The sequence below is a fragment of the Melanerpes formicivorus genome, unplaced genomic scaffold (genome assembly GCF_026170545.1).
Source record: "Melanerpes formicivorus ecotype bairdi unplaced genomic scaffold, bMelFor1.0.p_v2 SCAF_20, whole genome shotgun sequence".
Taxonomy (NCBI): Eukaryota; Metazoa; Chordata; class Aves; order Piciformes; family Picidae; genus Melanerpes; species Melanerpes formicivorus.
In genome coordinates, this window is record NW_027142372.1 from 9,834,928 (window position 1) to 9,862,883 (window position 27,956).

General features: G+C 52.8%; 1 protein-coding gene across 3 annotated transcripts in view; it reads right to left on the reverse strand.

Moving 5' to 3' along the window:
• The window catches only part of ACSF3 (acyl-CoA synthetase family member 3), a 76,714-nt gene that overhangs the window by 38,896 nt on the left and 9,862 nt on the right, over positions 1 to 27,956 (reverse strand). For all 3 annotated transcript variants that reach the window (XM_068150763.1, XM_068150764.1, XM_068150762.1), the window contains exons 4-6: positions 15,422 to 15,576; positions 14,802 to 14,947; positions 7,499 to 7,611 (exon numbers count right to left, since the gene is read on the reverse strand). In XM_068150763.1, the coding sequence (XP_068006864.1) occupies positions 7,499 to 7,611; positions 14,802 to 14,947; positions 15,422 to 15,576 (414 nt within the window). The remainder of the gene's footprint in view (positions 1 to 7,498; positions 7,612 to 14,801; positions 14,948 to 15,421; positions 15,577 to 27,956) is intronic.

Consider the following 27,956-nt stretch of genomic DNA (forward strand, 5'->3'; position numbering starts at 1 on the left):
CAGATGGAAAATGTGGGAGTTTACCAAAGGTGGATTGTGCCAAAACCTGTTCCAGAGCAGAAGATCTAACCCAGGCTGCCTTCAACAATGTATTCCTTATGGTGCTTGCCAAGGACGTGCCTACTGAAGGGCGAGAGCATGGAAATGTGGACAAGATGTGAGAGGGAACAAAACCTACCAGCAGAAGGGGGAGTTCAAAGCAGTGGTAGCCAGACAGCCTGAAGCTCTCCACAGCTCAATCTGAATTTCACCCTAAGTCCCAAGAGACACTCAAATCAGTGACTTCTTGTCCTGATGAAGGCACCCTATGAGGCTTCAGCAACATATGGCATGTCCTGCACCAACAGCAGCAAGCTGCTGATGGGAGATGAAACTGGGATGCTGCAGGCATGGATCACCATCAAGAGACTTTCAGGAGGTACCAGGACATGAGGATGGGATGCAGCAGGGACAAGAAAACAGACTAATAATTGTACCACTGGGAGAAGAAAGATTCTGGAAGTGTAGGAGCACTGAGGACAAAGACCAAAGTGGTTTGGACTGAGGTCTGATCAGGACAAGAAAGGAACAAACCAGAGTCAGGACTCCCTGGGCCAGGCAGAGACATCCCCACCAGCATGTCCATACCTGTCCCATTTCAGGAATGCCAGTCACAGCTGGCACATGCTTATCTCTAGCCTCAGGAGCTCCAGGCAGAAGAACCAGGTACACTCAGATCAGCTGTTTGACAATACCTGGGTGGATGAGATGAGAAGACACCACGCCAGAAGGGCACGTGCAACACTATCTCCATGCAGGAGCTGGCCCTGAGAGATGCCAAGCACCAAGTCCACAGAACCCACCCCCACTCATAGCCTTCAGAGGTGTGTGCCAAGCACCCAAGTCCACAGCACCCACCCCCACTCACAGCCCTCAGAAGTGTGTGCCAAGCACCCAAGTCCACAGCACCCACCCCCACTCATATCCTTCAGAGGTGTGTGCCAAGCACCAAGTCCACAGCACCCTCCCCATTCATAGCCTTCAGAGGTGTGTGCCAAGCACCCAAGTCCACAGCACCCACCCCCACTCATAGCCTTGAGAGGTGTGTGCCAAGCACCCAAGTCCACAGCACCCACCCCCACTCATAGCCTTCAGAGGTGTGTGCCAAGCACCCAAGTCCACAGCACCCACCCCCACTCATAGCCTTGAGAGGTGTGTGCCAAGCACCCAAGTCCACAGCACCCACCCCCACTCATAGCCTTCAGAGGTGTGTGCCAAGCACCCAAGTCCACCCCCCTCTCATTCTGCCACAGGGTTTTCCAGACCATGGAAGAAGCCTCCAAAACAAGCCTGGCAGCTTAGTGGTGAGCAAGCAGCTCCCTGCTGGCTCTCTGGAGACCTGGAATGAATGTGAGCGGGGAGGAGCCACCCCTGCCCTCCACATGGGCATCAGCAGCCAAGACCTGCAGCCATAAGGAGGGGTGAGGGTTGCCAGCTGCCCTCAGTGCCCGCAGCCCTGCTGAGGTGCTGCCAACCAGCAGCAAGCTGCTAGCAGATGGCAGAGGCAGAGGGAGGGGGCATGGCAGGAGAAGATGCTGGTGGCTTTGGGAAGGGACGGTCAGAGCCGAGCCGGTTCCCGTCCAGGCTGACAGCTTGCATATGGATAAACAAGCAGATAATGACAGCTTTGGGGGGGTGGGGAGGGGGAAGGGGAGGGGGAGAACAACCCAGGGCTGCTGCAGCAGCGTCCTCCTGCTGCCAGCTCCTGCAACACCAGCAAATTGCTCACCATAAAGACCCCGGCTAGAACCTTTGCCTTAGATCCAGCTGGGAAAGTGTTTCTCTCCCTACAGCCCCCAGATTAGGGGGATCTGGGTGTGTGTGTGTGTGTGTGTGTTTGGCTTTTCTATCAGTTAGCAATTTGGAAAGGGAGAAAAAAAACCCAAAAACAACAAGGGGAAAAAAATCCAACAAAATTGACAACCCCCAAAACCCCCCAACCCCTACCACCCAACCAACAAATAAAGCAGAAGAGAGACAATGCCCAACAGCTTGCAGGGTTTCCAGGCCTCTGCCAGCTGGGAAGCTGAGCAGTTATGAAATATGCATCTCACTGAACAAAGCCCAGCCAAACCTTGGGTGCTGGAGAGCTTGTAACCCTTTCCTGGGTGCTGGAGACAGGCATAGGGAGAGGGAGATCACCTCCCATCCCCACCCCAGCATGCCAGAAGGATAAGGGGGGAAAAGAACAGGAGAAAAAGCATCTGGGAGTGTGGGTAAGGAAGACTGAGCCTGCCTGTATAGCCAGAGGGACTCAAGAGGCAGCTGAAGGTGGGTGAAAACTTCAGGAGCCCTTTGGAGGTGAGCAGGAGCAATAACTGGGGTGGCTCAAACCTGCTGCTGTCCCCTGACATTCACCCCCATACCTCTGTTCCTCTCTCAAAGGAATAGAATAAAGCAGGTTGGAAGAGACCTTCAAGATCATTGCGTCCAACCCATCAACCAATCCAATCCAACCCACCTAAACAACTAACCCATGGCACCAAGCACCCCATCAAGTCTCCTCCTGAACACCTCCAATGATGGAGACTCCACCACCTCCCCAGGCAGCCCATTAAGGAGAAGCACTTCACTGAGCTGCCCAAGGAAAGCATCCCCCCAGGGGACCAAATGCCTGTGCAGGGAGAAGGTGGGGGACACTGTGACAGGGTGCAGAAAGTGCCACTCCCTGCCAACCATGCCCCACTGTGAATGGCCCTGTCCCACAGAGCAGTCTCAGCTGAGAACAGACCCTGCAGTGACTATACCAGGCTGGAGCACATTGTTTTGGTGTTGGCAGTGATGGTGCAGTCTGAAAATGAACCAGATGTGCCCCAACATCCTGGTTTGGATCAGGAATAACACGACCAGCAGGACCAGGGCAGGGATTGTCCCCTGGACACTGAGGTGTTGGAGTGGGACTAGAGAAGGGCAACAAAGCTGGGGAAGGGTCTGGAGAGTAAGTCTTGTGAGGAGCAGCTGAGGGAACTGGGGGCGTTCAGCCTGGAGGGAAGGAGGCTGAGGGGAGACCTGGCTCTCTACAAGTCCCTGAAAGGAGGCTGGAGCCAGGTGGGGGTTGGTCTCTTCTCCCAAGGAACAAGCCATAGAACAAGAGGAAATGGCCTCAAGTTGCACCAGGGGAGGTTTAGTCTGGACATGAGGAACAATTTCTTTCCCCAAAAGAGGAGGGTTGGTCAAGGCCTGGCCCAGGACAGTGGTGGAGTTCCCATTCCTGGAGGGGATTGGAAGCTGTGTAGATGTGGTGCTGAGGGACCTGGTTTAGTGGTGACCTGGCAGTGCTGGGTTAATGGTTGGACTTGGTGATCTTAGAAGTCTCTTCTAACCAAAACAATTCCATGGTTCTGTAATTCATCCTTCTGCTGATCACCCACAGGCAAATGTCAAGTCAAGCCTGGGCAGTGACCAGGACAAGGGAGCAGTGCCAGGCACAGCCAACAGCCTGAGCACAAGTGGCTCCATGTCTGCTCAGGAACGAGCTCACAGCCCCAGGCTGCAGCAAGAATTAGCAAGGAACTGGCACAAGAAGCATCAAGAAAACCTGACCAAACTGGATGCAATGGAGCATGAGGCTCAGAAGAGCTGCGAGGAGATCAGGAGGGCTGGAGCCGGTCTGTGAGAGGAACCCAGTTGAGGGATGGGAGAAGAGGAAGGGAAGAACAAAGATCCAGCAAACTTCCAGCTAAGTAGATTATTGATCTTTAGGGTGTGCCAGAAACCAGCTTTGCACATTACAGCAATCCCCTGCTGCAAGCCCAAGCAATTACGGGATGGCAAAGCAGAAACCTGCTCTCCACCTCCCGGCTCCCAGCACCACACACCTTCCCCTGCCACCACCCCCACGCTGCCCTGCTCCTCTCTGCCTCTCACTGCAGCAGGACACATACATATGTCCAAAGAGTGATGATGGAAAGCAGCTCTGTGGAGGAGGAGCTGGGACTGCTGGTGGACAACAAGTTGCCCATGAGGCAGCAATGTGCCTTTGTGGCCAAGAAGGGCAGTGGCCTCCTGGGGTGCATGAAGAGTGTGGCCAGCAGGTCAAGGGAGGTTCCATCTGAACAGAAGGAGAAACTTCTTTGGTGTGAGGGTGCTCAAGCCTGGGAGCAGACTGCCCAGAGAGGTTGTGGAGTCTGCTTCTCTGGAGAGATTCCAAACCCACCTGGACAAGCTGATCTTGGGCAAGCTGCTGTGGGTGACCTGCTTTAGCAGGGGAGCTGGACTAGATGATCTCCAGAGGTCTCTCCCAACCCCTACAGCATTCTATGATTCCCTGATATGAAAGGCTGCACTGGCAATGCCCCAGGAGCTAACAGGAGAGACAGTGTTAGTGGGGAAGAAACAGCTTGGAGAAAGGCTGTTGTCTTCTGTTATGAAGAAGAAGCAGGAGGCAGGGCTTCATCCCAACAGAAGCAGGTAAGGTGGTGACCTCGTGAGGCTGGGTACAGCACAGCAAAGCCTTTCCCTGGCAGAGGCAGCAGCTCTTCCCCTCCCAGGCAGCAGGTTTTGTTCTGCTCGGCAGAGGCGAGGTGTGAACGCCTCACAGATTGCCCTGACAATGTGCCTAACCCCTGGCACCAGGATCACCTGCTCCAGGAGCTGAGAGGCTGCTGAGAAGAGATGGCTGGGTGCCCAGCTCCTATGTGGGTGCTCAGCATCCCACTAGATTTAGGCAGATTTTAGCCCTCTGTGCTGCCAGGCACAGATACCCTAAGGCTGCCCCACGGCATGGTCCCACGCCCCCTGTCACAACCAGGACCAGCTCTGGCTTGGCAGTTTCACAGAATCATGAAGGTTGGAAAAGACCTCAAAGATCATTAAGCCCAGCCATCAACCCACCACCACCACCACAACCACTAAGCCATGTCCCAGAGTGCCATATTTTTTTAACACCTCCAAGGATGGGGACTCCACCACCTCCCTGGGCAGCCTGTTTCATGAGGATCTGTGAGGCAGAGTGGGCAGACCCTGGCCCAGGCAGACCCAGAGAGGTGGGAGATGCCCCATCCCTGGAACAAACAGCAGGTCAGGCTGTTTGTGGCTCTGAGCAACCTGCTCTAGTTGCAGATGTCCCTGCTGACTGCAGGGGGGCTGAACTGGATGACCTCTAAAAGCCCATTCCAACCCAAACCACTCTATGATTCTCACCCGGGGGACAGCCCCTCTGCTGTGGAGGAGCTGATTTTCACCAAAGCAGACCTCTCCTTGAGTGGTGAAGTGTGAGGAGCACTCAGACTGTCAGATCCTCCTTGGTTTAAATAAATGCCACTGCTGTGCTCTCTCCTGCCATAAATTATTAAGCGAGCAGGAGGTGTGCCGTGTGCCAGCAGCAGCATCTCGGGGCAGGAGCAGGCAGCAGGTGAGGCTTTCTTCCTGTGACCACAGGTGTGAAGCAGTTAAATGACACTGGTGCTGGGAGAAGAGCTGTGTCACCACGGCTGCCACCTGCCCACCAGCCTGGAAAGTCACACTCTGTACCTGGGCTGTATTAAACCCAACCTTCTGGCACCTCCACACGTCCGTCTGAGAGCGGGGACTGTTTTTCCCACCTCACCACAGCTCTTCTGACAGTTCTAGGGACAGAGGCAGCCAGCTCTGTCCTGCTCCTGGACATACTGTGGCTGTCCTGAAGGTATTCAGCCAGCCAACACAGCAGACAGGACCATTTCTCTCCCTCCAGCCTGAAGAAAGTCCCAGTTCAGCTGCGATATGGGGCAAGGTGGGTGAGATGGTGACAGACAGGGGTCAACCTCCCTTTCAGAGAGGGACCAAACCATTGGCCAATACCCAGAGGAAAGCTTTACCACCTCCCCACAGCCTCCCTGGCTGATGTCTTGAGAATTCACCAGAACATTCAAAAAATCCCCCAGGGGAGAGCCTGACGGAAAACCAAGCATCAGCAAGGGGCATGGGGCCAACACCAGCACTGGTGGGACCTCCTGGGAGCACCATGAGGCATTACATGGACCTCAGCCACCCCTGCTGGGAGCTGATGGGTATGTGTGAGAAATGAGTGGGATAAAAAAGTGATTCCTCTGCCCCAAATATAAACTCAAGCAGCCTGAAGGCAGGGTAAAGAGAAGTTATGTGAGTCTCAGCTCACTGAAGCTCGGGGAGGGGGGAGGCAGTGGGCTTCCAGCACCAGGGAGAGGTTTTCTCAGTGCAACCAGAAGGAAGGGGAAGGAGTACCGGGCAGAAAAGAAACATTAGGTGGTCTTCCCCTCTCATAATTCAGAGGAACAATGTCTACATTTCATCTTGGAAGTAGCTGCACTTCGGGGGTTCTTGTGCCTGAGACCTCATTTGTAAAGCGCCTGGGGATCCCTCGGGGTGAGAAAAGCTTTGGAGGATCATTACTGAAATGGACACATTGTATGTCATGTCTCACTTCCACACAAGGCAAAGAAATAAAGGCCAAGGGCTAACTCCAGGCAGAGGGAAAAAGACCAAGAAACCCAACACTCACCCAGGAGAGGGATGAAAATGCGATGTGGCTGCCTGCAGCCACTCCAGGTCTCCTGCTCTGCTCAGTGCTCGGTCACACTGCAGCAGTGACACAAAGCAAAGAGCAGCAAACCCTTCTGTTCATAAAAGCCACAATCCCTGCCCATAGTGGTTCCTCTCAGCCCTCCCCTGGGCTTGTTCTTCACATCTGGGGTGGGATCCAATGTTCTGTTATGGCACCAGAACATAGAATGCAGAACCTGCTGCAGCCTCATCACCACACACACAGGGCTGCTCCTGGTCCTGCTGGCTTCTCCAGCTTCCAGCACTGGAACTCTTATCATAGTATCAGTCAGGGTTGGAAGGGACCACAAGGATCAGCTAGTTCCAACCCCCCTGCCATGGGCAGGGACACCCCACACTAGATCAGGCTGGCCAGAGCCTCATCCAGCCTGGGCTTAAACACCTTCAGGAACGGGGCCTCAACCACCTCCCTGGACAACCCATTCCAGGGCTTCACCACTCTCATGGGGAAGAACTTCCTCCTCACCTCCAGCCTGAATCTCCCCACCTCCAGCTACATTCCATTCCCCCTAGCTTCCTCTGGAGCAAGTCACAACAATGCCCCTCAGCACCATATCCACACAGCCCTGAAACCCCTCCAAGGATCAGGACTCCACCACCAGTGTGGGAAGCTTTGGCCAGGCCTTGACAACCCTCAAGAGGAAGAAACTGTTCCTCATGTCCAAACTAAACCTCTCCTGGGGCAATTTGAGGCCATTTCCTTTGTTCCTTGGGAGAAGAGAGTGACCCCCAGCTGCCTCCAATCTCCTTTCAGGGAGTTGCAAAGAGCCAGAAGGTCTCCCCTCAGGCTCCTTTTCTCCAAGCTGAGCAACCCCAGTTCCCTCAGCTGCTCCTCACAAGACTTGTGCTCTAGGCCTTCCACCAGCTTCACTGCCCTCCTTTGGATGAGAAGGGCATGAGCCAACATGAAGCAGACAAGAAGACGGCTGAGCACTACCTCTGTGTGGTTTTCATCTCCCTGAGCATGGATGGTGTAGGAACGATGACCGTCCTTCAAGGTCTCGCTGGCGATGCGCACTTCCACCCCTGGCAGTGGGCTGCCCACGGCACCTGGGAAGGAAAACAAGATTGAAGCAGTGGATGGCCTCTGGGAAACAGCCAAATCAAGGATGCAAAAGAGCAGCTGCTCGTCTATCAACAGCATCTGCAGCCTGTGCTGGCACTAAAGAACTTCCTAGCAGGGGGTTACCCTTCAGGAAGGCTTCGATCACGTCGTGTGTCTGCCTGCAAATGTCGCCGTGGTGCAAGACGCCGCTGTGGGCTGAGCAGGCAGCACCGCAAACGCTGAGGGAAACAAATGTGTCTCCAGCCCTCAGCAGTCTCTCTTGGCCGATCTTTGAAGGCATCAGCACAGCTTCGTAGCTCAGTAATGAAGCTGTCTTTAAAAAGGAAAGAAAGAAGAAGAAAAGGCACCAGGAAACCTCCACAAAGGCAGGAAAAGAAAGAGCAGGATGATTACGGCAGGGGCTCGCTGCTCTCCGTAGCTGGACCTGACAGAGGAGGTGAAGGCTTAACAGTGTGAGAACTGCCAGGGATTAGCTCAGGTTTATGAGACATCAACATGCTGTATCTAAAACATCACAGGAGAAGAGCAGAGATCAAACCCACGCTGTTCTTCCACAGGTTTCCATTTTCAAAGCCAGGGAATCTGACACAGCACCATGAACAACTGCAATTAAGTTCCACGATTGTTCTGTGGCCCAGAGCTCCCCCCTCTGCAGCCTGTAGCATTCTCACCCCCTGCTTTTGTGCCTGCTTTTCTGGGTGAGCATCTGAAAGCACAGAGGAAAGGGTGGCTTTACTCCTGCAACCTCTGTTTGATGGGGGGACCTCCATGTTCAAGCAGCAACCAGGAGTTGTGGGCATCTCCTGGCACAGCAGGTCCTGTTCTGCACCTCAACAGCATGAGCCTGCCCTTGCTACAAGATGACACCCATAACTGTCATCTCCTGTGAGCAGGGAGAAGGCCATCAGCACACAGCAACCTGTGGCCCAGGAGGGCTGGACAGGTCTGAGCTTCAATCTTCCTGTATTTTAAGGGAAGAGCAGTTGGTGATGCTATCCAGCTCTGCTAGGATCTGCTCAACGCTTGGAAAGCTCCCAGGGCAGGGTGGGCAGGACCTGGAGCTCCAGCGCTCTCTTCCCCTTGTCATCTGTACTTCAGGCATTTGGGTTCAAGTGGCATTTTGCCTATCCTGGTCTCATTCTCCTCTTCAAGCCCTGGAGACCTGCTATCTGTGACATCATGGTTTTGTTTGCTACACTGGTCAGTTGCCATGGCAATAGATATGTCGTGGTAGCCCAGATTTATGGCATCCCTGCAGGATCAGCTCCGAGCAGATGGGCTATGAGGGAGTGAGATTTTTATTGCAGTGAAACTACCCCAACAATTAGCAAAGCTGGCAAGAAATAAACAGAAAGCGACGTGGCAGATCTCTGGTGTGTGTCTGAGCTGCTTGAAATTGCCTGCTGCGGTCAGGTCAGTCAACACAGGTCCTTCTCTGAGCACAAGCATGGCTTGGGTGGCTCTCACCTCATGGCCAGAGACTGCCAGGAGTCAAAGAGAGAACTTGCAGCGAGGGAAGGAGGGAGAAGCACAGAAGCATAGAATCATGCAATTGTTTCTGATGGAAAAAAACCTCTAAGATCATTGAGTCCAACCATGATCTATCTCTGCCAAGTCTGGGGCTAAACCTTGACCCTCAGCACCACATCTCTGCACCTTTTCAACACCTCCAGGAAAGGAGATTCAACCACCTCCCTGGGCAGCCTGTTCCAGTGTTTGAGAACCCTCTCAGTGAGGAATTTTCTTCTGATGTCCAACCTAAACCTCCCCAGGGGCAACTTGAGGCCCTTTCCTCTTGTCCTATGGCTTGTTCCTTAGGAGAAGAGACTGACTCCAACCAGACTCCAACCTCCTTTCAGGCAGTTGTAGCAAGCCAGGTCTCTCCTCAGCCTCCTCCGGGCTGAACGACCCCAGATCCCTCAGCTGTTCCTCACTTGACCTGCTCTTCACACCCTTCACTGCCCTTCTCTGGACTCACTTCAGCAACTCAATGTACTTCTTGGAGTGAGGGCCCAAAACTGAACCCAGTGCTCAAGGTGTGGCCTCACCAGTGCTGGGTACAGGGGGATGATCCCTGCCCTGGTCCTGCTCGTCACACCATTCCTGCTACAGGCCAGGATGTTTTGTGGCCTTCTTGGCCACCTGAACACACACTGGCTCATCTTCAGCTGGCTGTCAATCAACACCCTGGGTCTTGCTCTACTGGGTGTGGGCCAGGAGGAGAATTCACCAGAAAATGCCATGAGGCATTTGTTTTAAACAGCCACTGCCAAGTCAGGCTTGCAAAGCTCGTGGAGGGAGCAGTAACCAGTGCAAAGAGCTGCCACGGGCTCTCACAGACTGGAAGCCTTCAAACCAAGATCAGATGGCTGCCTCCCTGGAAGATGCTGCTTCCCTCTCTGCAAGCCACTGACCTCAGTGTGGAAAATCTAACGGGCTGGTGGGCAGCAGGACTTGATGGTTAATGCCTACAGTCTTTGAGACTGAAATACCAAAGAGCAGCACAGCACTGTCAAACGCTCTGAAGGCACAAAGAAGGCAACGTGTCCCCCATGCAGTGTTTCAGACCCACCAATTTATTTCCTACTTGGCTAAGGCAAAAGCAACATGTAAAGTAGGTCCCTCCTGGGGAGCTGCTTCCTTACATTCAGCCTGGAAAAGGCTTTCTGCTCTTTAGGAAAACTGACAAACTCGGAAATCAACATCTGCAAGGGCTGCAAATGCTGCTGACATTGATTGGAGCTACAGGAACCTGACAGCATTAATAAAATTCATGCAAAAACAATGACTCGAGCTCCTCAAGCCCATCCACCCTGTCAAGACACACACCGCGCCGACTCCAACAGGTCAGCAGAAGGCTGAGCCTGTTCCCGAAGGAGCAGCACCGGCAGGGGGATCACAATCGGGGACGATCAGACGCGGGTCAGCACTCAGCCCTGCCTCCCTTTTGTCCCCAGCCACAAACCCGAGGGGGAGCGGGGTGTGGAAGTGGGGAGCAATCCTTGCCCCTTTCCCCTCTCCCCCCGTCCCGGCTGGCTCCAATTCGCAGCCTCCCGGACGCTGGGAAGCGCTGGCAGGAGGCCCTCGGTGTCAGCTCCGCCCGCGGTGTCAGCTCCGCAGGCACCAGCCCCGCTGCCAGCAGGGAGAAGTGACACCATTATTCCTGCACCGTTTCTCCTCTGTTTAAGAAAGTTGTCAGCTCTTCCCAGATAAATTTAATTGGCCCTGCGGTCTGTGTCCTTTCGGTATCAGGGGACCTCGGCGCTGTTATGTGCGGTGGTGTCCTGGGAGGATTGAAACAGGCCAACGATAAGGCACTCAACGATCTCACTGTCAACAAGACACGGAGTCCCCGCAGTAGGAGCTATTAGCTGCCTCTGATCTAAACCTCCAATTAAAGTGGTGATTAGGCCCAGTGAGGCATTCTCCAGCCATGAATTATTCATCTCCCTTCACAGGAACAGCACCGGGGGGATTAGAAGGAGAGCTGCTGAAAACAGAGGCATTTTAAGCAGGGGTTTAACCATCTACAAGCAAACATTTATCTTTCCAATCTTTTCTCTTTTCTTCTTCTGGAAATCGAAGTTGTCCTCCCACCTTCTCCCCATGCCCCTGCCCCTTCAGACCTCTGCTGTGGGTGGAGAGTGGTGCCACGCATCCACAGCCAGCCATGGTGACAGGGGCAGAAGCCCAGGACTTGAGCCCTCCCCAGCCAGCTCAAGCAGTTGGAAGCCCCAAGACCTTTCCTCAGAGGCTCCACAATCACAATTCCAGAATCCCAGATGATCCAGTCCAACCTCCCTGCTAAAGCAGGGTCACCCACAGCAGGTTGCCCAGGATCACAATGTCCAGGTGGCTTTAGAATTTCTCCAGAGAAGACTTCAAAACCTCTCTGGGCAGCCTGCTGTGGGGCTCCAGCACTCTCAAGGCAAATAACTTCCTCCTCTTGTTCAGATGGAACCTTCTGGGTTCCAGTTTGTGTCCTTTGTCCTGTCACTGGGCACCACTAAGAGCAGTGAAGTGACAGAGCAGGACATGTGCTGCTTCCACTCCAGGAGAGACCCTCTGGCCAGGATGAGGATCCCTGGACATACCCATGGGTGAAGTCCCACTTGTGTCACTCCTTTTCCCACATGAATCACTTTGGGCAGTGTGCAGGTCTGTGGTCACCACTGCCTGGCAGCCATCCCTGTAACACCACTGCCACCTGAGGTCTGCTCTCTGGATACTTCTCCTCCTTCTCAGCTTCTGTTCCCAGCCCATCATTGCTTCTGACTCTCAGGTGACTCTCTCACACTGGCTGTTCACTGGTGACCTTACATCCCAGTCTCTAATGGGGTACTATATCAAAAGCTTTTTCACAGCTCCAGTAAATTATGCCTCAGCTTCCCCCATCTGCTTCCCCACTGACACTTCCTGCAATGAATTAATCAAGCCTATTCAATTACAGCCTTCTTTCTGCTGGGGCTCTGGCTGATCCACACCTTTGGGAGATCTCTCCCAACCTGGGCTGCAGAGGGCCCCGGGATGGTGGCTGGAGTGATGATGGTCAGCCAAGCCTTATCTTCACCCCCTCTGCTCGTAGCTATAGATGTCCCCAGCACCCCTGCAGATCCCAGCACCCTCAGCTCTGCTCAGGAGCATGGCCATCAGCTCTGCAGTAGGAGTTGCCCTTCTGGGGGCAAACATCTGTCTCAGCCATGCTGTTTCAGTCTTGTTTCCCTTCTCCTTTCATCTCCTGCGAAATTCCTACAGCCTCCACTCATTTCCCTCACTGAAGATAAATGAGAAGCAAATACAACCAGGCTGTGGGGACATTCAAATCATGTCTGCACCCTCACCTTGAGGCATGGGGCTCAGGCACAGCTTGAGCTTGTGGAGGTGGGGGTCTTGTTTCCCTGTCTGGTTCCCTCTCCTGCCTTCAGGGATGGGACTTTTGGAGGAAGAGAGGAGCGGGGGGGGGGGGGGGGGAATGACATTTACTCTGCAAAAGTAAATTCAAGGTTGTGTTTTGAGCTGATCCTGAGCTGTTTTCAGGCTGTGGAGACAGTGTGGGGGAGCTGCACCTTCTCCCCTCCCTGTGTGGTCCCTGCAGGATGATGACTTCTCCATCCCATGGGATGCCACAACGCTTATGACAGCCCCCCAAGGTAACATGGGTCCCCCCAAGACCCTTCATATGGTGCCATGCCTGCACAGACTGCACATGGGGAGGAGAAGGTGGCACAGTGGTGGGCTGGGCTGCTTGGCTGACAGATGGCCACGTTCTCAACCAAAGAGGGGGGGGGCACCTGATATTTTTAATGCCTCAGGATCAATTTATTTCTAGGTTACATAAAGTAACCTAAAAATTGAGGAGTGTTGCAAAGCATGGCTAAGAGAAGTGAGGGGAGACAAGGAGAGAACAGGACCAGAACACACAACGAGGTGTGACAGCTTCTAATTCCTGAAGAGTCAAGAAATCTGCACTAAAATAAGAGTGAGCAGACATCCTATTTTCAGCCATCATCACTGATCAGTTGGACAAGAACTGCTGTGTGGAGACCCCTGTGTCAGCTCCACCCACAAATACAACTCCACAGAGCAGGGGCTGAAGGTGCAGCCCCACCACAGTGCTTGAACTAAGACTTTGGACAGCACAAAGCATCAGCCTCCTGAGACAGAATCAACCCTGCATGCACCACTGTGAGCTCTGCAGTGCCTATCCACCATGGCCAGTGATCCCAGGGAAAGCCACCTGCCATTCCCTCTGCACCCATGATGCATGGAGGGATGTGGTTTACTGGACCTGGAAGAGTTAGGTAGTGGTTGGACTCAATGATCTTGAAGGTCTTTTCCAATCAAAATGATTCTGTGATTCTGTGTCCCCTCCTGAATTCCCAAGACCAATTCCTCTACCAGCATCACTCTTCCTACCATAGCCTGCTCCTCAGCCATGCCAGATGGTGATGAGATGTAAATTGTCTGTGATGAGAGGACCCAGAGAATTGTTTTGCTTGGACAAGACCTTTATGATCATTGAGTTCAGCTCAAGTCTGGGTAGCAGGAGAACCATCCAGACCCCTCTGTCTGACCAGGCAGTGAAGGTCTCCCTCCCTTCCTTGGAGTTGGAGCAGAGCTTGCTCTAGGCACTGAGGAGGCTCTGGGCTGGAAGTTGCCAGGAAACCAATCACCTGCCTGAAGAGCATCAGCACCAGGGCTCTCCAGGTTCTGACACCATGTACCAGCTGATGGGACACCCAAGGAGAGCAGCCAGCTCCTCTCCACGCTGCCCTGCCTGTTCACAGGATCAGAGAATTGTTTTGGATGGAAGAGACCTTTGTGAGATCATGGAGTTCAACCCTTAACCCAGCACTGCCAGGTCACCACTAAACCATGGCCCTCAGCACCACATCTCCATGGCTTTGAAACCCTTCCAGGGATGGGGACTCCACCACTGCCCTGGGCAACCTGGGCCAGGACTTGGCCACCCTCAAGAGCAAGAAATCGTTCCTCATGGCCGGTCTAAACCTCCCCTGCTGCAACTTGAGGCCACTTCCTCTTGTCCTATGGCTTGTTCCTTGGGAGAAGAGCCTGACTCCAACCCAGTTCCAATGTTCTTTCAGGGAGTTGTGGAGAGCCACAATGTCACCCCTCAGCCTCCTTTTCTCCAGGCTCAACAACCCCAGTTTCCACAGCTGCTCCTCACAGGACCTGTTCTCTAGACACTTCACAACTTCTCTGGAGCCACTCCAGCACCTCAGTGTCCTTCTTGGAGTAAGAGACCCAAAACTGAACCCAGTATTTGAGGTGTGGCCTCACCACTGCTGAGTACAGAAGGACAATCCCTGCTCTGGTCCTGCTGGCCACACTATGTCTGATCCAAGCCGTGATGCTGTTTGCCTCCTTGGCCACCTGAGCACACACTGGCTCATCTTCAGGCACTGTCAACCAGCACCCCCAGGTCCTTTTCACTGGGCAGTTTCCAGCCCTCTCCCCAAGCCTGGAGCATTCATGGAGTTGTTGCAATCCAAGTGCAGGACACAGTGCTTGGTCTTGTTGAACCTCAGAGGACTGGCCTTAGCCCATCAATCCAGCCTGGCCAGAGCCCTCTGTAGAGCTTCCTACCCTTCAGCAGATCAGCACCTCACAGCCAACTGCCTCCAAACAGTGGGCACCCTCTGGAGACTCCTACCTGGGACACGGACTCCATGCAAAGGGTTAGAAAGCGCCATTCCAATCTCAGTCATCCCATACCTCTCCAGCAAAGTGTGCCCAGTGATGCTCTTCCACTTCTCAAGGACAGGCACAGGCAGAGCTGCAGAGCCTGACACCATTAACCTGCACAGGGAAACCCCATGTAAGAAAAGTCTCCAAGATCACTTTTGCTCCACGCAGTCTAAGCCAGGGTTACAAAAAGCCTTCTCCTACAGAAAGCCTTAAGCCACAAGACCCCAAACCTTTGAACTGCTACCAAAGATGTTCCTCACAGGTAGAAGACTCTCTGGTAACAGGTTTTAAGCTAAGATGGGACAGCCTTCTAAAAGAGATCCTGCTGCACAGCACTGCAAGAGAAAGCCCTCAGTCTTGAGTTATGCAAGGTGAGGTACAATGAGCACACAGACCCCTTCTGGCTTTACCATGCAAGGGTGGCTCTTAATTAAAATAATGTCACCTTGATTCTTGTCAAAGAGACACTAAAGCATGACAACCAGCACTGCAAGGAGGGGATGCTGAAAAGGAAACCTCAGCAGACCCACCATGGGGCCAGCCAGCCGCCAGCAGCCCCTGCTCAGAGGGACTTTGGTCACCTACCTGATGTTCTCCTGGCAAAAGGCATGCACAAAAGCCTGGGCTTGGGGTTGAGAGAAATTCTTGTCATAATACTCTATCAGCTTGGCATAGATGGTGGGCACTGCCATGAAGACACTGATACGGGGAGCTTCAGAGCGTAGGAGCCTCTTCCAGACCTAGACAAGAAAGGGACATGCACGTATAAAACTACACCACCAAGTGTAGAACAAGGGGACCTCTGGGGCCCCTCACTTCCAAGAAGGACATGAGGTGCTGGAGTGGGTCCAGAGAAGGGCCAGTGAAGCTGGTGAAGGGTCTAGGGCACAAGTCTTGTAAGGAGCAGCTGAGGGGGCTGGGGTTGTTCAGCCTGGAGAAAAGGAGGCTGAGGGGAGAAGTGTTATGGCTACACATTCTTTGAACACCTCCAGGGATGGTGACTCCACCACCTCCCAGGCACCCTGGTCCAATGATCGACCACTTCTGTTCCTAATATCCAACCTAAACCTCCCCTGGAGCAACCAGAGGCCATTTCCTCTTGCCCTGTCACTAGTTACAAGGAGAAGAGACTGACCCCCATCTGCATCCAACCACCTTTCATGGAGTCGTGGAGAGCCAGGTGGTTCCCCTCAGTCTCCATTTACCCAGACTCAACAACCTCAGTTCCCTCAGCAGCTCCTCAGAAGACCTATTCTGCAGACCCTTCACCAACTTCCTTGCCCTTCCCTGGGCCCACTCCATCACCTCCATGTCCTTCTTGGTGTGAGGGCCCCAAAACCAGTCCTCAAGGTATGGCCTCACCAGTGCCAAGTACAGGAGCAGACTCAGCACTGCAAGTGAGCCTACTCCTTCCACACCTCACCACTCCTCCTGCTCAGTACAGCTCTTCCCAAGACAGGGCTGATCCAAAGCCATCAATAAATCACCACAGGGCATGGTGACGGCCACCTCGCTGCCTTCGCTCCGGTCCCTGCCCCGCTGTTGACAAATGTATTTGCTAACAGCTCCTGACAAGGAGCGCTGCCTCTCCCCTCCCTGCCTGCACACGCTCAGCTGCACACAGGGCAGCCAGGGAAGGCAGGGATTGATTGAAGGTGAACAAGTGAATCTCCTTCATGCTGTCACCCTGCCCCCGTCCCCTCCGTCCTGCTCGCTCGGGCTCTATTTCATTACTTTCTACTTCGCTGCGCCGGTGTCACCTCCCTCCCCCCAGCATCTCTCACTCCACTGCTTCAGAACAATCAGCTCCTAAAGAAAAAATATCACCACCACCATCATGTTGTTGTTCTTAATAGAGAAGGACACGTCCAACAAAGGCACCATCCCACCCAGTGGAAGGGACTCCATGCTGCCCTCCCAGCCTGGAGATGGTCCTCAGCAGGGTGAGGCAAATGGGACATGGTGGAAGCTCTCTGGGTACCTTGTGAGCCTGCAAGATCTCCTCAGCATCAGGAAAAGCAGAAGAGGAACACAATTTGCCTGGATGGATGGGTGGCAGGCACAAAGAACATCATGGTCCTGTGCAGAGATCTCTCCTACAGCATAGAATTGCATCATGGAATCACCAAATCATTTTGGTTGGAAGAGACCTTGAAGATCATCCAGTCCAACCATTAACCCAGCACTGCCAGGACACCACTAGACCACAGCCCTCAGCACCACATCTACACAGCCTGGAAACCCCTCCAGGCATGGGGACTCCACCACTGCTTTGGGCAACATGGGCCAGGCCTTGACAACCCTCAAGAGGAAGAAATTGTTCCTGTCCAACCTAAACCTCCCCTGGTGCAACTTTGAGGCCACATCCTCTCATCCTGTCACTTGCCTCTTAGGAGAAGTGGTCAACCACCACTTCACTATCAACATCACCCCCTAAAGCATGCCAGAGCAGTCACAATGGCATTTAGAAGGATCTAGCTCCTACCATACTCCTAGAATCAATAACAGAATCATACAATCAAAGATCATCAAGTCCAACCTGTCACCCAAAACCTCATGACTACTAAACCATGGCACCAAGTGCCACATCCAATCCCCTCTTGAACACTTCCAGGGATGGTGACTCCACCACCTCCCTGGGCAGCACATTCCAATGGCTAACAACTCTCTCAGTGTAGAACTTTCTCCTCACCTCCAGCCTAAACTTCTCCTGGCACAGCTTGAGACTGTGTCCCCTTGTTCTGGTGCTGGTTGCCTGGAAGAAGAGACCAACACCCTGCTAGCTACAACCTCCCTTCAGGTAGTTGTAGAGAGCAATAAGGTCTCCCCTGAGCCTCCTCCTCTCCAGGCTAAGCAACCCCAGCTCCCTCAGCCTCTCCTCACAGGGCTGTGCTCAAGGCGTCTCCCCAGCCTCGTTGCCCTTCTCTGGACATGTTCAAGTGTCTCGATGTCCTTCTTATACTGAGCTGCCCAGAACTGGACACAGTACTCAAGGTGTGGCCTAACCAGCCTAAACCTCCCCTGGGGCAACTTTGAGGCCACATCCTCTCATCCTGTCACTTGTTTCTTGGGAGAAGTGACCAACCACCACCTCACTCCCAACATCATCCCCTAAAGCATGCCAGAGCAGGCACAATGGCATTTAGAAAGATCTAACTTCTACCATACTCCTCCCACCCTCTTTCCCCAAAGACCTTTCTCTCTTCAACTCCTCAATATCTTTCCCATTGGAGGCAGCAGGTTGGAGAAGGACCTCTCCAAATCCACAGACCTGCTCTCCTTAGCTCCCCAGAGCCATTCCCTTGGGCAGGGCGAGACACGGAACGGCAAGCAGGCATCAGGAGTGTGCCGAAAGGATTGAAGGGAGACAGATGCTTGGAGCTGCTCAGCCCTTGCTGTGTGATTATTATTTTTTTTTCCTTCCCAAGGCCAGAGCAGCTGTGGGGAGTGCAGGCAGACTTCCAGCCTGGCCACACAGCAGAGTTATTTTCACACGAACTTGGATGTGAGAACAAAACAAACCCGTCGCTCCAAAACACAGCAGATCTCTTTGCACCCTCAGACTCCCCTGTCCTCACTCCCTTGCTCAACTCCTGCCCCAGATAAAATCCTCCCTAGAGCTGCTCCAGCCACAGGAGCTGCTTTTTGTGTCAGTCCAACCCGCCCCAGCAACAGCCCCTTCCTGCAGATAAGCAGCTGCCTTTGGATGTGTGCCACCAGCTGCCGGGGCGATCTGCTGACAGCCAAACATCTCCACCTGCTCTGCTCCTGCTCAGCCAAATCTGGATCCTTCTCTTGTGTTTTAAGGGCACTAAGCACCGAGTCGTGGCACAAAGCTGGCAGCCCCAAAGCTGGTCCTCAGGGCTTGTTGCCACCCAGCCATCTGGAACAGCTATTTCTGTTTGATAACTCAAACTTCACGCTTTGAGGGAAGGATCTGGGAAAGTCTCGTTACCTGGGACTAATCAATCAACCCCAGGGCCTGGACAGGCTCAGGGCAAGGGGCCAGCTTTGCCCTCCCAGCACCTCATCCTCTGACACCAGCAGGCTCAGAGCAGCGCAATCAATCTCCCCCTCTGTTATCCCCTGTGGCACTGTCACCACGTCAAGAACCTGAGTACAGGCTATTGGCAGCACATCATTTCATTTTCTTCTGCTCACCTGACACCTCAGAGCTCCCAGGGCTCTGAAAAAGCCATGGATCCTGGAGGCAAACATGGCACTGCTGGACTTTGCACCATACACAAGGGAAGCAGCAGTTTTGTGAGGGAGTATGTTCAGGAGATGGATAAAGATTCTTCCCTTTAAGATAAACAAGGGCTAGGAACATGAAGTTTCTAACTGCAAGAAAGAAACAGAATACTGGCTCCAGCCTTGTTCAGCTTCACTGATAACCTGGATTGGACCCTCAGCCAGTTTGCTGATGATGCCAAACTGAGAGGAGTGGCTGACACCCTGTCAGGCTGTGCTGCCATACAGTGAGATCTGGACAGGTTGGAGAGTTGGGCAGAGAAGAACCTCATGGAGTTCAGCATAGGCAAGTGGAGGGTCCTGCACATGGGGAGGAAAAACCCCTGCACCAGCACAGGTGAGGGAGTGACCTGCTGGGAAGCAGCTCTGCAGAGAAGGAGCTGAGAGTGCTGGGGGACAACAAATAGCCCATGAGCCAGCAAGGTGCCCTCAAGGCCAAGAAAGGGCAGTTGTCTCCTGTGGTGCACAGGGAAGAATGCAGCCAGTAGGTGAAGGGAGGATCTCCTCCCCCTCTAGTCTGCTGCAGTAAGGCCACATCTGGAGTAGTGGTCCAGTTCTGGGCTCTCCAGTTCAAGAGAGACAGTGGAGAGAGTCCAGTGGAGGCTACAAAGATGCTGAGGGGCCTGGAGCATCTCTGTAAGGAGGAAAGGCTGAGAGACCTGGGGCTGTTGAGCCTGCAGAAGAGCAGCCTGAGAGGGGATCTGCTCAATGCTCAGCAAGAGCTAAAGGGTGAGGGGCAAGAGGATGGAGCCAGACTCATGTCAGTGGTGCCCAGTGACAGGACAAGGGACAACAGGCACAAACTGGAACCCAGGAGGTTTCATCTGAACAGGAGCAGAAAATTCTTTGCAGTGAGGGTGCTTATAGCCCTGGAGCAGTCTGCCCAGGGAGGCTGTGGAGTCTCCTTCTTTGGAGAGATTCCAAACCTGCCTGGACATTGTGATCCTGGGCAACCTGCTGTGGGTGACCCTGCTTTAGCAGGGGTTTGGACTAGGTGATCTCCAGAGGACCCTTCCAATCCCCACCATGCTGGGATTCTGGAAAGAAAAGCAACAGCTTCTCATCAGTAACAGCAGTAACAACAGAGAGTGCTCAGGGCAGGCTTACAGAACAGCAAGTTCTGCCTGAGTCACCAAATTGGGAGACCTGTTCCCAAGAGCCCTGCATTCCCAATTTTCTCCCCCTCCCACTGCACAAAAGCATATCTGGGCAATTCCATGGGCTGGGCAAGGGGATTTTGCCATCAGTCAGTAAGAAAAAAATAGGGAGAACATGACAAAACAACAGCTGTGAGATGTTTCTCACGTTATTTCTTCCAGCACATAGATGGCATGGTGGTGAATGGGGATGGAGGAATGCACAAGCAGCTCCAGGAGGTGGCACTTCCACCCAGCAACCTCCCCAGCCAGCCTCAGGTTCTGCTAAGATCCCCTGAAGGAAGAGGTGCAAGCACAGAGGAGGAAAGGCAGTAACTTCTTTTCCATTATGGAGGCCTCACCCTTGGAAGGAGAGAGGAGAGAATGGAATGGAATGGAATGGAATGGAATGGAATGGAATGGAATGGAATGGAATGGAATGGAATGGAATGGAATGGAATGGAATGGAATGGAATGGACCAAGTTGGAAGAGACCTTCAAGATCTTCGTGTCCAACCTATCAACCAATCCAACCCACCTCAACAACTAAACCATGGCACCAAGCACCCCATCAAGTCTCCTCCTAAACACCTCCAATGATGGTGACTCCACCACCTCCCCAGGCAGCACATTCCAATGGGCAATCACTCTCTCTGTATAGAACTTCTTCCTAACCTCCAGCCTAAACCTCCCCTGGCGCAGCCTGAGACTGTGTCCTCTTGTTCTGGTGCTGGCTGCCTGGGAGAAGAGGCCAACCTCCACCTGCCTACAACCTCCCTTCAGGTAGTCGTAGAGAGCAATAAGGTCACCCCTGAGTCTCCTTCTCTCCAGGTTAAGCAACCCCAGCTCCCTCAGCCTCTCCTCATAGGGCTTGTATTCCAAACCCCTCCCCAACTTTGTTGCCCTTCTCTGGACACATTCCAGCAAGTCAACCTCCTTCCTGAACTGAGGGGCCCAGATGTGGAATGCCATAAACCAGACAGAAACCACCAAATCCACCAACACCTTGGGCATCTGCTGATGCTAAATCCTGCAGGACTTTGCCTGATCCCCAACTCCACCAAACCCCAGCCAGAAGATCTGCAGGTGAAAAAGCCTAAAAGCTGAAAGGGAAAGGAACCTCAGCAGGGATTTTCCTAGCAGAGCACAACTGGGTAACAGACAGCTCTGTGCTGCTGCCTCTCTTGACAGCTACCACAGCTCCTCTCCTCCATTAAATTATTGGATCATTTTCAGTTGTTATTGGATTGTCTTTAAACCTCCTCAAAAGGTAAAATACCCTTAATGCAACCTTAAATCAGCCCTTCGCTTCCTCTCTGCACCGTTTGTGTTCTGCATCGATCGCTGCCGCGTGGGTAGCGCTGCCAGCCAGGAAAAGGGAGGCCTGAGAGTTCTGGAGCATCTCAGAGATGCACAACACAACAAGGTGGCTTCAGCCAGAGCAGGTCCTCCTTTGGGAAGGCTTTGTGCCTCAAGCCCTGGACAGAAAGCTCTTGGAGCTCTCTACAGCTCCTGGAAAGAAGGTTGTTAGAAGCGAGTGCGGCCAGCAGGATCGGGGCAGGGATTGTCCCTCTGCATTTGGCACTGGAGAGGCCACACAACAAATCCTGGGTTCAGTTTTGGGCCCCTCACTCCAAGAAATACATTGAGGTGCTGGAGCAGGTCCAGAGAAGGGCAAAGCTGGTGAAGGGTCTGGAGAATAAGTCTTGTGAGGAGCAGCTGAGGGAACTGCAGAAAATGAGGCTGAGGGGAGACCTGGCTCTACAAATCCCTGAAAGGAGGTTTGGGCCAGGTGGGGGTTGGTCTCTTCTCCCAAGGAACAAGTGACAGGACAAGAGAAAACAGCCTCAAGTTGCACCAGGAGAGGTTGAGATTGGACATGAGCAAAAGCTCCTTCTCAAAAGCGTTGTCAGAGCCTGAACCAAGCTGCTCACCACAGTGGAGGAGTCCCCAGCCCTGGAGTGGCTTCGAAGCTGTGGAGATGTGGTGCTGAGTGACCTGGTTTAGTGGTGACCTCACTGTGCTGGGTTAACAGTTGGACTTAATGACCTTAAAGGCCTCTTCCAACCCAAATGATTCCATGACTCTGCAGAAGCACTGAAGGGCTGGCAGGACCACACACCCATGTCCAACATTGGTTTACTCCCAAATGAAGGCAGATGGGCATGACCCAAGATCACCCAGGAGGCAACAGATCAAGAGAGGTGATTCTGATACCTTGCTCTGGTAAGACCTCACCTGGGGTACTGTGGACAGCTCTGGAGCCCTCCATAGAGAAAGGGCATGAACCTGGTGGAGTGGGTCCAGAGGAGGACCACAAAAATGATCATGGGATTGGAACACCTCTGCTACGAGGACAGGCTGAGGGAGCTGGGACTGTTCAGCCTGGAAAACAGAAGGCTCTGGGGCCACCTAACAGCAACCTTCCAGTACCTGAATGAGGCCTACAAGAAGGTTGGAGAGGGACTGTTCACAAAGGCCTGCAGTGATAGGATGAGAGGCAATGGCTTCAAACTAGAGAAGAGCAGATTTAGATTGGATGTCAGGGCCAAGTTCTTTAGCATGAGGATGGTGCAAAACTGGAATGAGTTGCCCAGGGAGGGGGTTGGGGCCCCATCCCTGGAGATATTCAAGGTGAGCCTTGACAGGGCTCTGGGCAACCTGATGTAGTTGAGGATGCCCCTGCTGAATGCAGAGGGGGTTGGTCCCTTCCAACTCAAACCATGCTATGGTTCTATGAGGATGGAAGAGCATCCAGAGCAGCTCTGCTTTCTCCTATGGACTGAGCTGTGGTTCCTGAGCAGTATGCCCAGGGAGAAACACTCTTCTCTTCAAAGGGAAATTGGGCCCTTGGTGGCTTCTTCTCATGTTTGCTCTAACCCCAAACTGTTGGCGCTCTGCACGACTCTGGTTTTAATCATTTATTCATCAGCACAGTTTGATGGCCCTGCTGCATTCCAGGCTGAAGCTTTTAAACCCTTCCTATGCTGCAGGCACACTGAAAGGAGCAAGTGCTTTCCCTGGGACCTGGTAATGTAAGTAAATATGACAGGCTCTGGTTCCATTTTTCCCTCTCTCCCCACACACATCAAAAGCCATTACTGCCTAACAGATGCTGAGGACAGACGGCAGATCTGGGGAGAGGGGAAGAAAAACTCCAACTTTTTAAAGCCAGGTCTGTGTGAAGTGATCAAACATAATCCACTCACTAGTGACCTACTCCTCCCTCCACCGACTTCTCTTTGAGTCTGCAACACAATTACTCCTCTGAAGCCTCCCATTAAGGGATGAAAAGACAATTGCCTTGCTCCAGCTGAAACTGGATGGGAGATGCAACCCCCAGCACGTTATGAGCTGAATCTTAGCCGTGCTTGGTTATTGGAGATCAGACTCCTCTGCCTGGATTTGCTCTTCTTTTAAAGACAAACTAAAAGAGCTGCCCAGAGTGATGTTCACAGAAGTGACAGATCCAAAGGAGAGGCTTGCTGCGGCGCACACTTCTCCTTCCCGGAGGCAATGGTGCCTGCTGAGCCCTGGATCTCCCTACACAGCCCAGCAAAGGTATAAAACCCCGGCACCCAGCCTGGTTTGCACCGATAACAAGGACAAACAAACTGCTCAGGGACACAGCACAGGCTGCTGGGCTTCATAAAGTCTGGGGAGTAGCCACACAACAATGCTGCAGCCACCCCTGAGCAACACCTCACAAGGAAAACCGTGATGAGCTTCAGGTCTACGGCAGGGAAAAAGCTGCCACGGGTGACAGCAGGCTCAGAGCACGTCAGGGGAGTGAGTCCCAAATCATACACAGCAGCTTTGGGCACTCCTCCTTGCCCTTTCCCTAGGAAAGGCCCAAATAAAATTACCATTTTTGATGTCTTTGATGCCACACAACAATGCTGCAGCCACCCCTGAGCAACACCTCACAAGGAAAACTGTGACGAGCTTCAGGTCTACGGCAGGGAAAAAGCTGCCACGGGTGACAGCAGGCTCAGAGCACGTCAGGGGAGTGAGTCCCAAATCATACACAGCAGCTTTGGGCACTCCTCCTTGCCCTTTCCCTAGGAAAGGCCCAAATAAAATTACCAATTTTGATGTCTTTGTGCACAACATTGTACGAGCAGGGATGATTTTAGAGGGCTTGATCCTTGGAGGCACCTTAAGTCAGACAGGCAGTAAAGCTGGCACCAGAACAACAGCTCCTCTTGGAACTTTAGGGCAGGAAATCTGCATCTCAGCATATTTAGCCTGGAAGGGGGTGGCAGGGCACAGACAGCGTTGTCATTCTGCAGGCAGCACACCCCCAGCTCAAAACCTGCCAGCAAAGGCGAGCGGGCAGCACAGCGCCACAAGTAGGTCACCCTGAGTTGAGGTCTCTGGAAGCTTCTCCCATCACTCAGAGCAAGGCTTTCCCTTCATGTTTCTGAATAATGTCACTTCAAGACTGAAAGACCTCCTGGGATCTGCTCTCACGTTTGTCAGTGTGAAGAGCTGACAGGAAGCCTTTTGCTCTTAGAACATCTTTCCCTTAAGGCAAGATCAGAGGTGGTCCACGGCAAAGACAAGCTGCTCCTGTTCTTCAAACTCAAAATAGATCCACCTCATCCCAAAGCCTCAGCAGAGGATCCTGAAAAGCAGACACTGACCTCAAGACTTGCTCCCAAAGGCTGCTGTCTGCAGGATGCCCCGAGCAGCCAGGTCCCAGGGTGGGATGGGGACACTGACATGTGACTGTCAGATCAAAAGCACTGACGTGGTGGACACCTGGCTTCCCCTGGGTCTGTCTCTCCAGGCTCAGTGACATTTCCATTGAGCAGCAGTCAGAGGATGTGCTCAGCCTCAGAAACCATCACTGAATCGATGCAGGGAAGGGAGATGGAGTATGAGGGAGCCACTGGGGAATGGATGCTCTGGTGCCTGCTTGATGCAAACCCTCATGCTCACAGAAGCTTTCAAACAGCACTGGGCTTTGGCTGATGGCCAGTAAGAAGGCTCTACCTTGCACTCCTCCCTTAAACAGAGCCACTAATCTCTACTCCTCTGGCCACCAGTGTGGGCAGAAACTGTACAAATCCAGCACTTTTAAGATTTCTCCTCCTGCATAACAAAAAAAACCAACAAACAAATATTTCACCCAGGGTCACAAGCTGCTGAGAAACACAGGCTGCCTACAGCCAGGGACAGTGCAGCTGGAGAAGCAACTCAGATTGGAAGCAAGATACAAGGGGAGGATCACACAGGGCTGCTTAGGATGCAGCTTGCTCTTGCTCCACGGGAGGATTCTGCCCTCCCTGTTCTCAGCCTTGAACAAAAACCAAACCAAAACATCAGAGCCACCCTTGCCCCACACAGCTGCTGGGAAGAACACACTTTCAGGCTCACTGCTGTTCTCCTGCCTGCTCCAAGCTCCTAGCAGTGCTGGAACATCTCCCATTGCATCCAGCACTGACATTCCAGAGCACCAGAAGGGGAGGCAGGAGCACTGAGCTGCACTGCCACCAACCTCCAGGCAGGCTGCACCCCGAGGAGTGCACGCACCAGAGGGCTCAGCACGTCACGTACAAGTGGCCTGTAATGCTGCAAATTAAGGGTCCATTTATAAAGCCTTTATTAATCCATGATTAATAGGCACAGCCATATTTTTTAATAACTTCCAATAAAAAGATGCTGCAAAAAGCTTAAGCAAGACAGTCTTAACAGATGGTGCTATAAAGTGAATTATAACATGTACAGGAGCTGGTGCAAAGTAATGGATGTCCTCATTTAATAAGAAGAATCTGATTTTATGCAGCAACTTTCACGCTTGAGGCATCTCAATACACTTTAATGAGCCCTTGTGGCCTTGGCATGAGCTTGCACAGAGCCATGGCCATCAGCTGCTGTTTTAGTGCGAGGGTGGATGTTGGTCAGGGCACTGGAGTGACTCTCAGTCTTGGTTTCTAACCTTTTCCTTGGACAGCTACCAAAAGCTGAAAGAAAGATGCCACCTCCTAACACTGCCCTGCAGGGAACAACAAGCAAGCCTTGGGCTGGGGCTTGAAATGTCTGCTAACTAAGGGGAGGGGGAGGAAGAATAGAAGAAGGGGGAGGAAGAATAGAAGAAGGGGGAGGAAGAATAGAAGAAGGGGGAGGAAGAATAGAAGAAGGGGGAGGAAGAATAGAAGAAGGGGGAGGAAGAATAGAAGAAGGGGGAGGAAGAATAGAAGAAGGGGGAGGAAGAATAGAAGAAGGGGAAGGAAGAATAGAAGAAGGGGGAGGAAGGATAGAAGAAGGGGGAGGAAGGATAGAAGAAGGGGGAGGAAGAATAGAAGAAAGGGGAGGAAGAATAGAAGAAGGGGGAGGAAGAATAGAAGAAGGGGGAGGAAGAATAGAAGAAGGGGGAGGAAGAATAGAAGAAGGGGGAGGAAGAATAGAAGAAGGGGGAAGAAGAATGAAAGAAGGGGGAGGAAGAATGAAAGAAGGGGGAGGAAGAATGAAAGAAGGGGGAGGAAGAATGAAAGAAAGGGGGGGGGGGGCAAAAAAAAAAAGAGCATTATTACCAGCACCAAAACCAGACTGGCATCTGCATCCAGGGCTATAAGGCACACCACAAATTATGTAATTTAATAAACACTGTAATAATAAAGTATTTATTTTGTATAATGAAGTGTTAGTGATTAGAAACCAAACACACATCGGGCATGCTGCTGCGGTTTCTCTTGAACCCTTGCCAGTATCACTCAAGGCTAAATATGTCTGCAGCAGGTTGGGAGTAAGTTCCTAGCCTTGTTTTGATCAGCCTGTCAAGTGTTTTCGCTGCCATTCGAGTCTCTTTATATTACACTGTAATTGGGCTGCTTTCTCAAGGTGCAGTGAAAGGGGGGGGGGTAAAAACCCACCTCCCAACCCCAACACCAAAACCCAACCCAAGCCGGCTGAACCAACAGAACAACCACAGCCCCCTCACGCAAAACTCTGGCTCCTGCAAAACCCCTGCACTGCAGCTGGGCTGCTTTTCTGGAAGCTGAGTTTTGGTAGCAAAGGGCATTGTGTAAACAGCTGGGGAAAATAGAGTGGAACTGAAAGGCAGCCTGCATTAAACTCCACAAGGAAGCCCCGATTTAACCCTCCTGCGCTGCGCTTTGTAGTGTCGATCAAACCCCTGCCAGCTCCCAGGGGAGGCCCTTGGAGAAAACATAAAAAGCAATAAAAAAAAAAAAAAAGGAATAAAAAAAAGAAAAGAAAAGAAATAGAAAAAGCAAATGTCATCTCTCAGAGGCCGAGTGCACCCCAGAGCCCTTGGCACGGCGATGGCTGCGGCGGGGCCGCTTGTCACGCCGACCTCCCCGCACCAAGTTCAAGCGCCAGGGTCAAGAGGACGCCTCCAGCGGTGTCCTGGCTTGCCCTTGAGTTGTCAGGTCTGGGGGGGAGAGCTTTGATCAGGGCAGGCAGGCGGGGTGTCCTGCTCCCCCTGCCCCCGAACCCATCCTTCAACGTCAGCTCATTGATTTGCAGATGTCGAGAGAGCAGAGAAAAAACACAAGGGGATGAGGGACAATCAATCACCGGTGGCACAGGCCGTGGAGAAACGCGCCCTCCAGAGGGCTTGACTTTGCTGCCAGGCTCCCACCACGCTCTTCTGCCACATCACCAGCTTCACCAGGGTGGAAGAGCCCTGGCTTTGGTGGAGAACACATCCCTACTGCAACCTGAGCTTTCAGAGACACACCCTAAAGACAGGGGAAGACAATTCG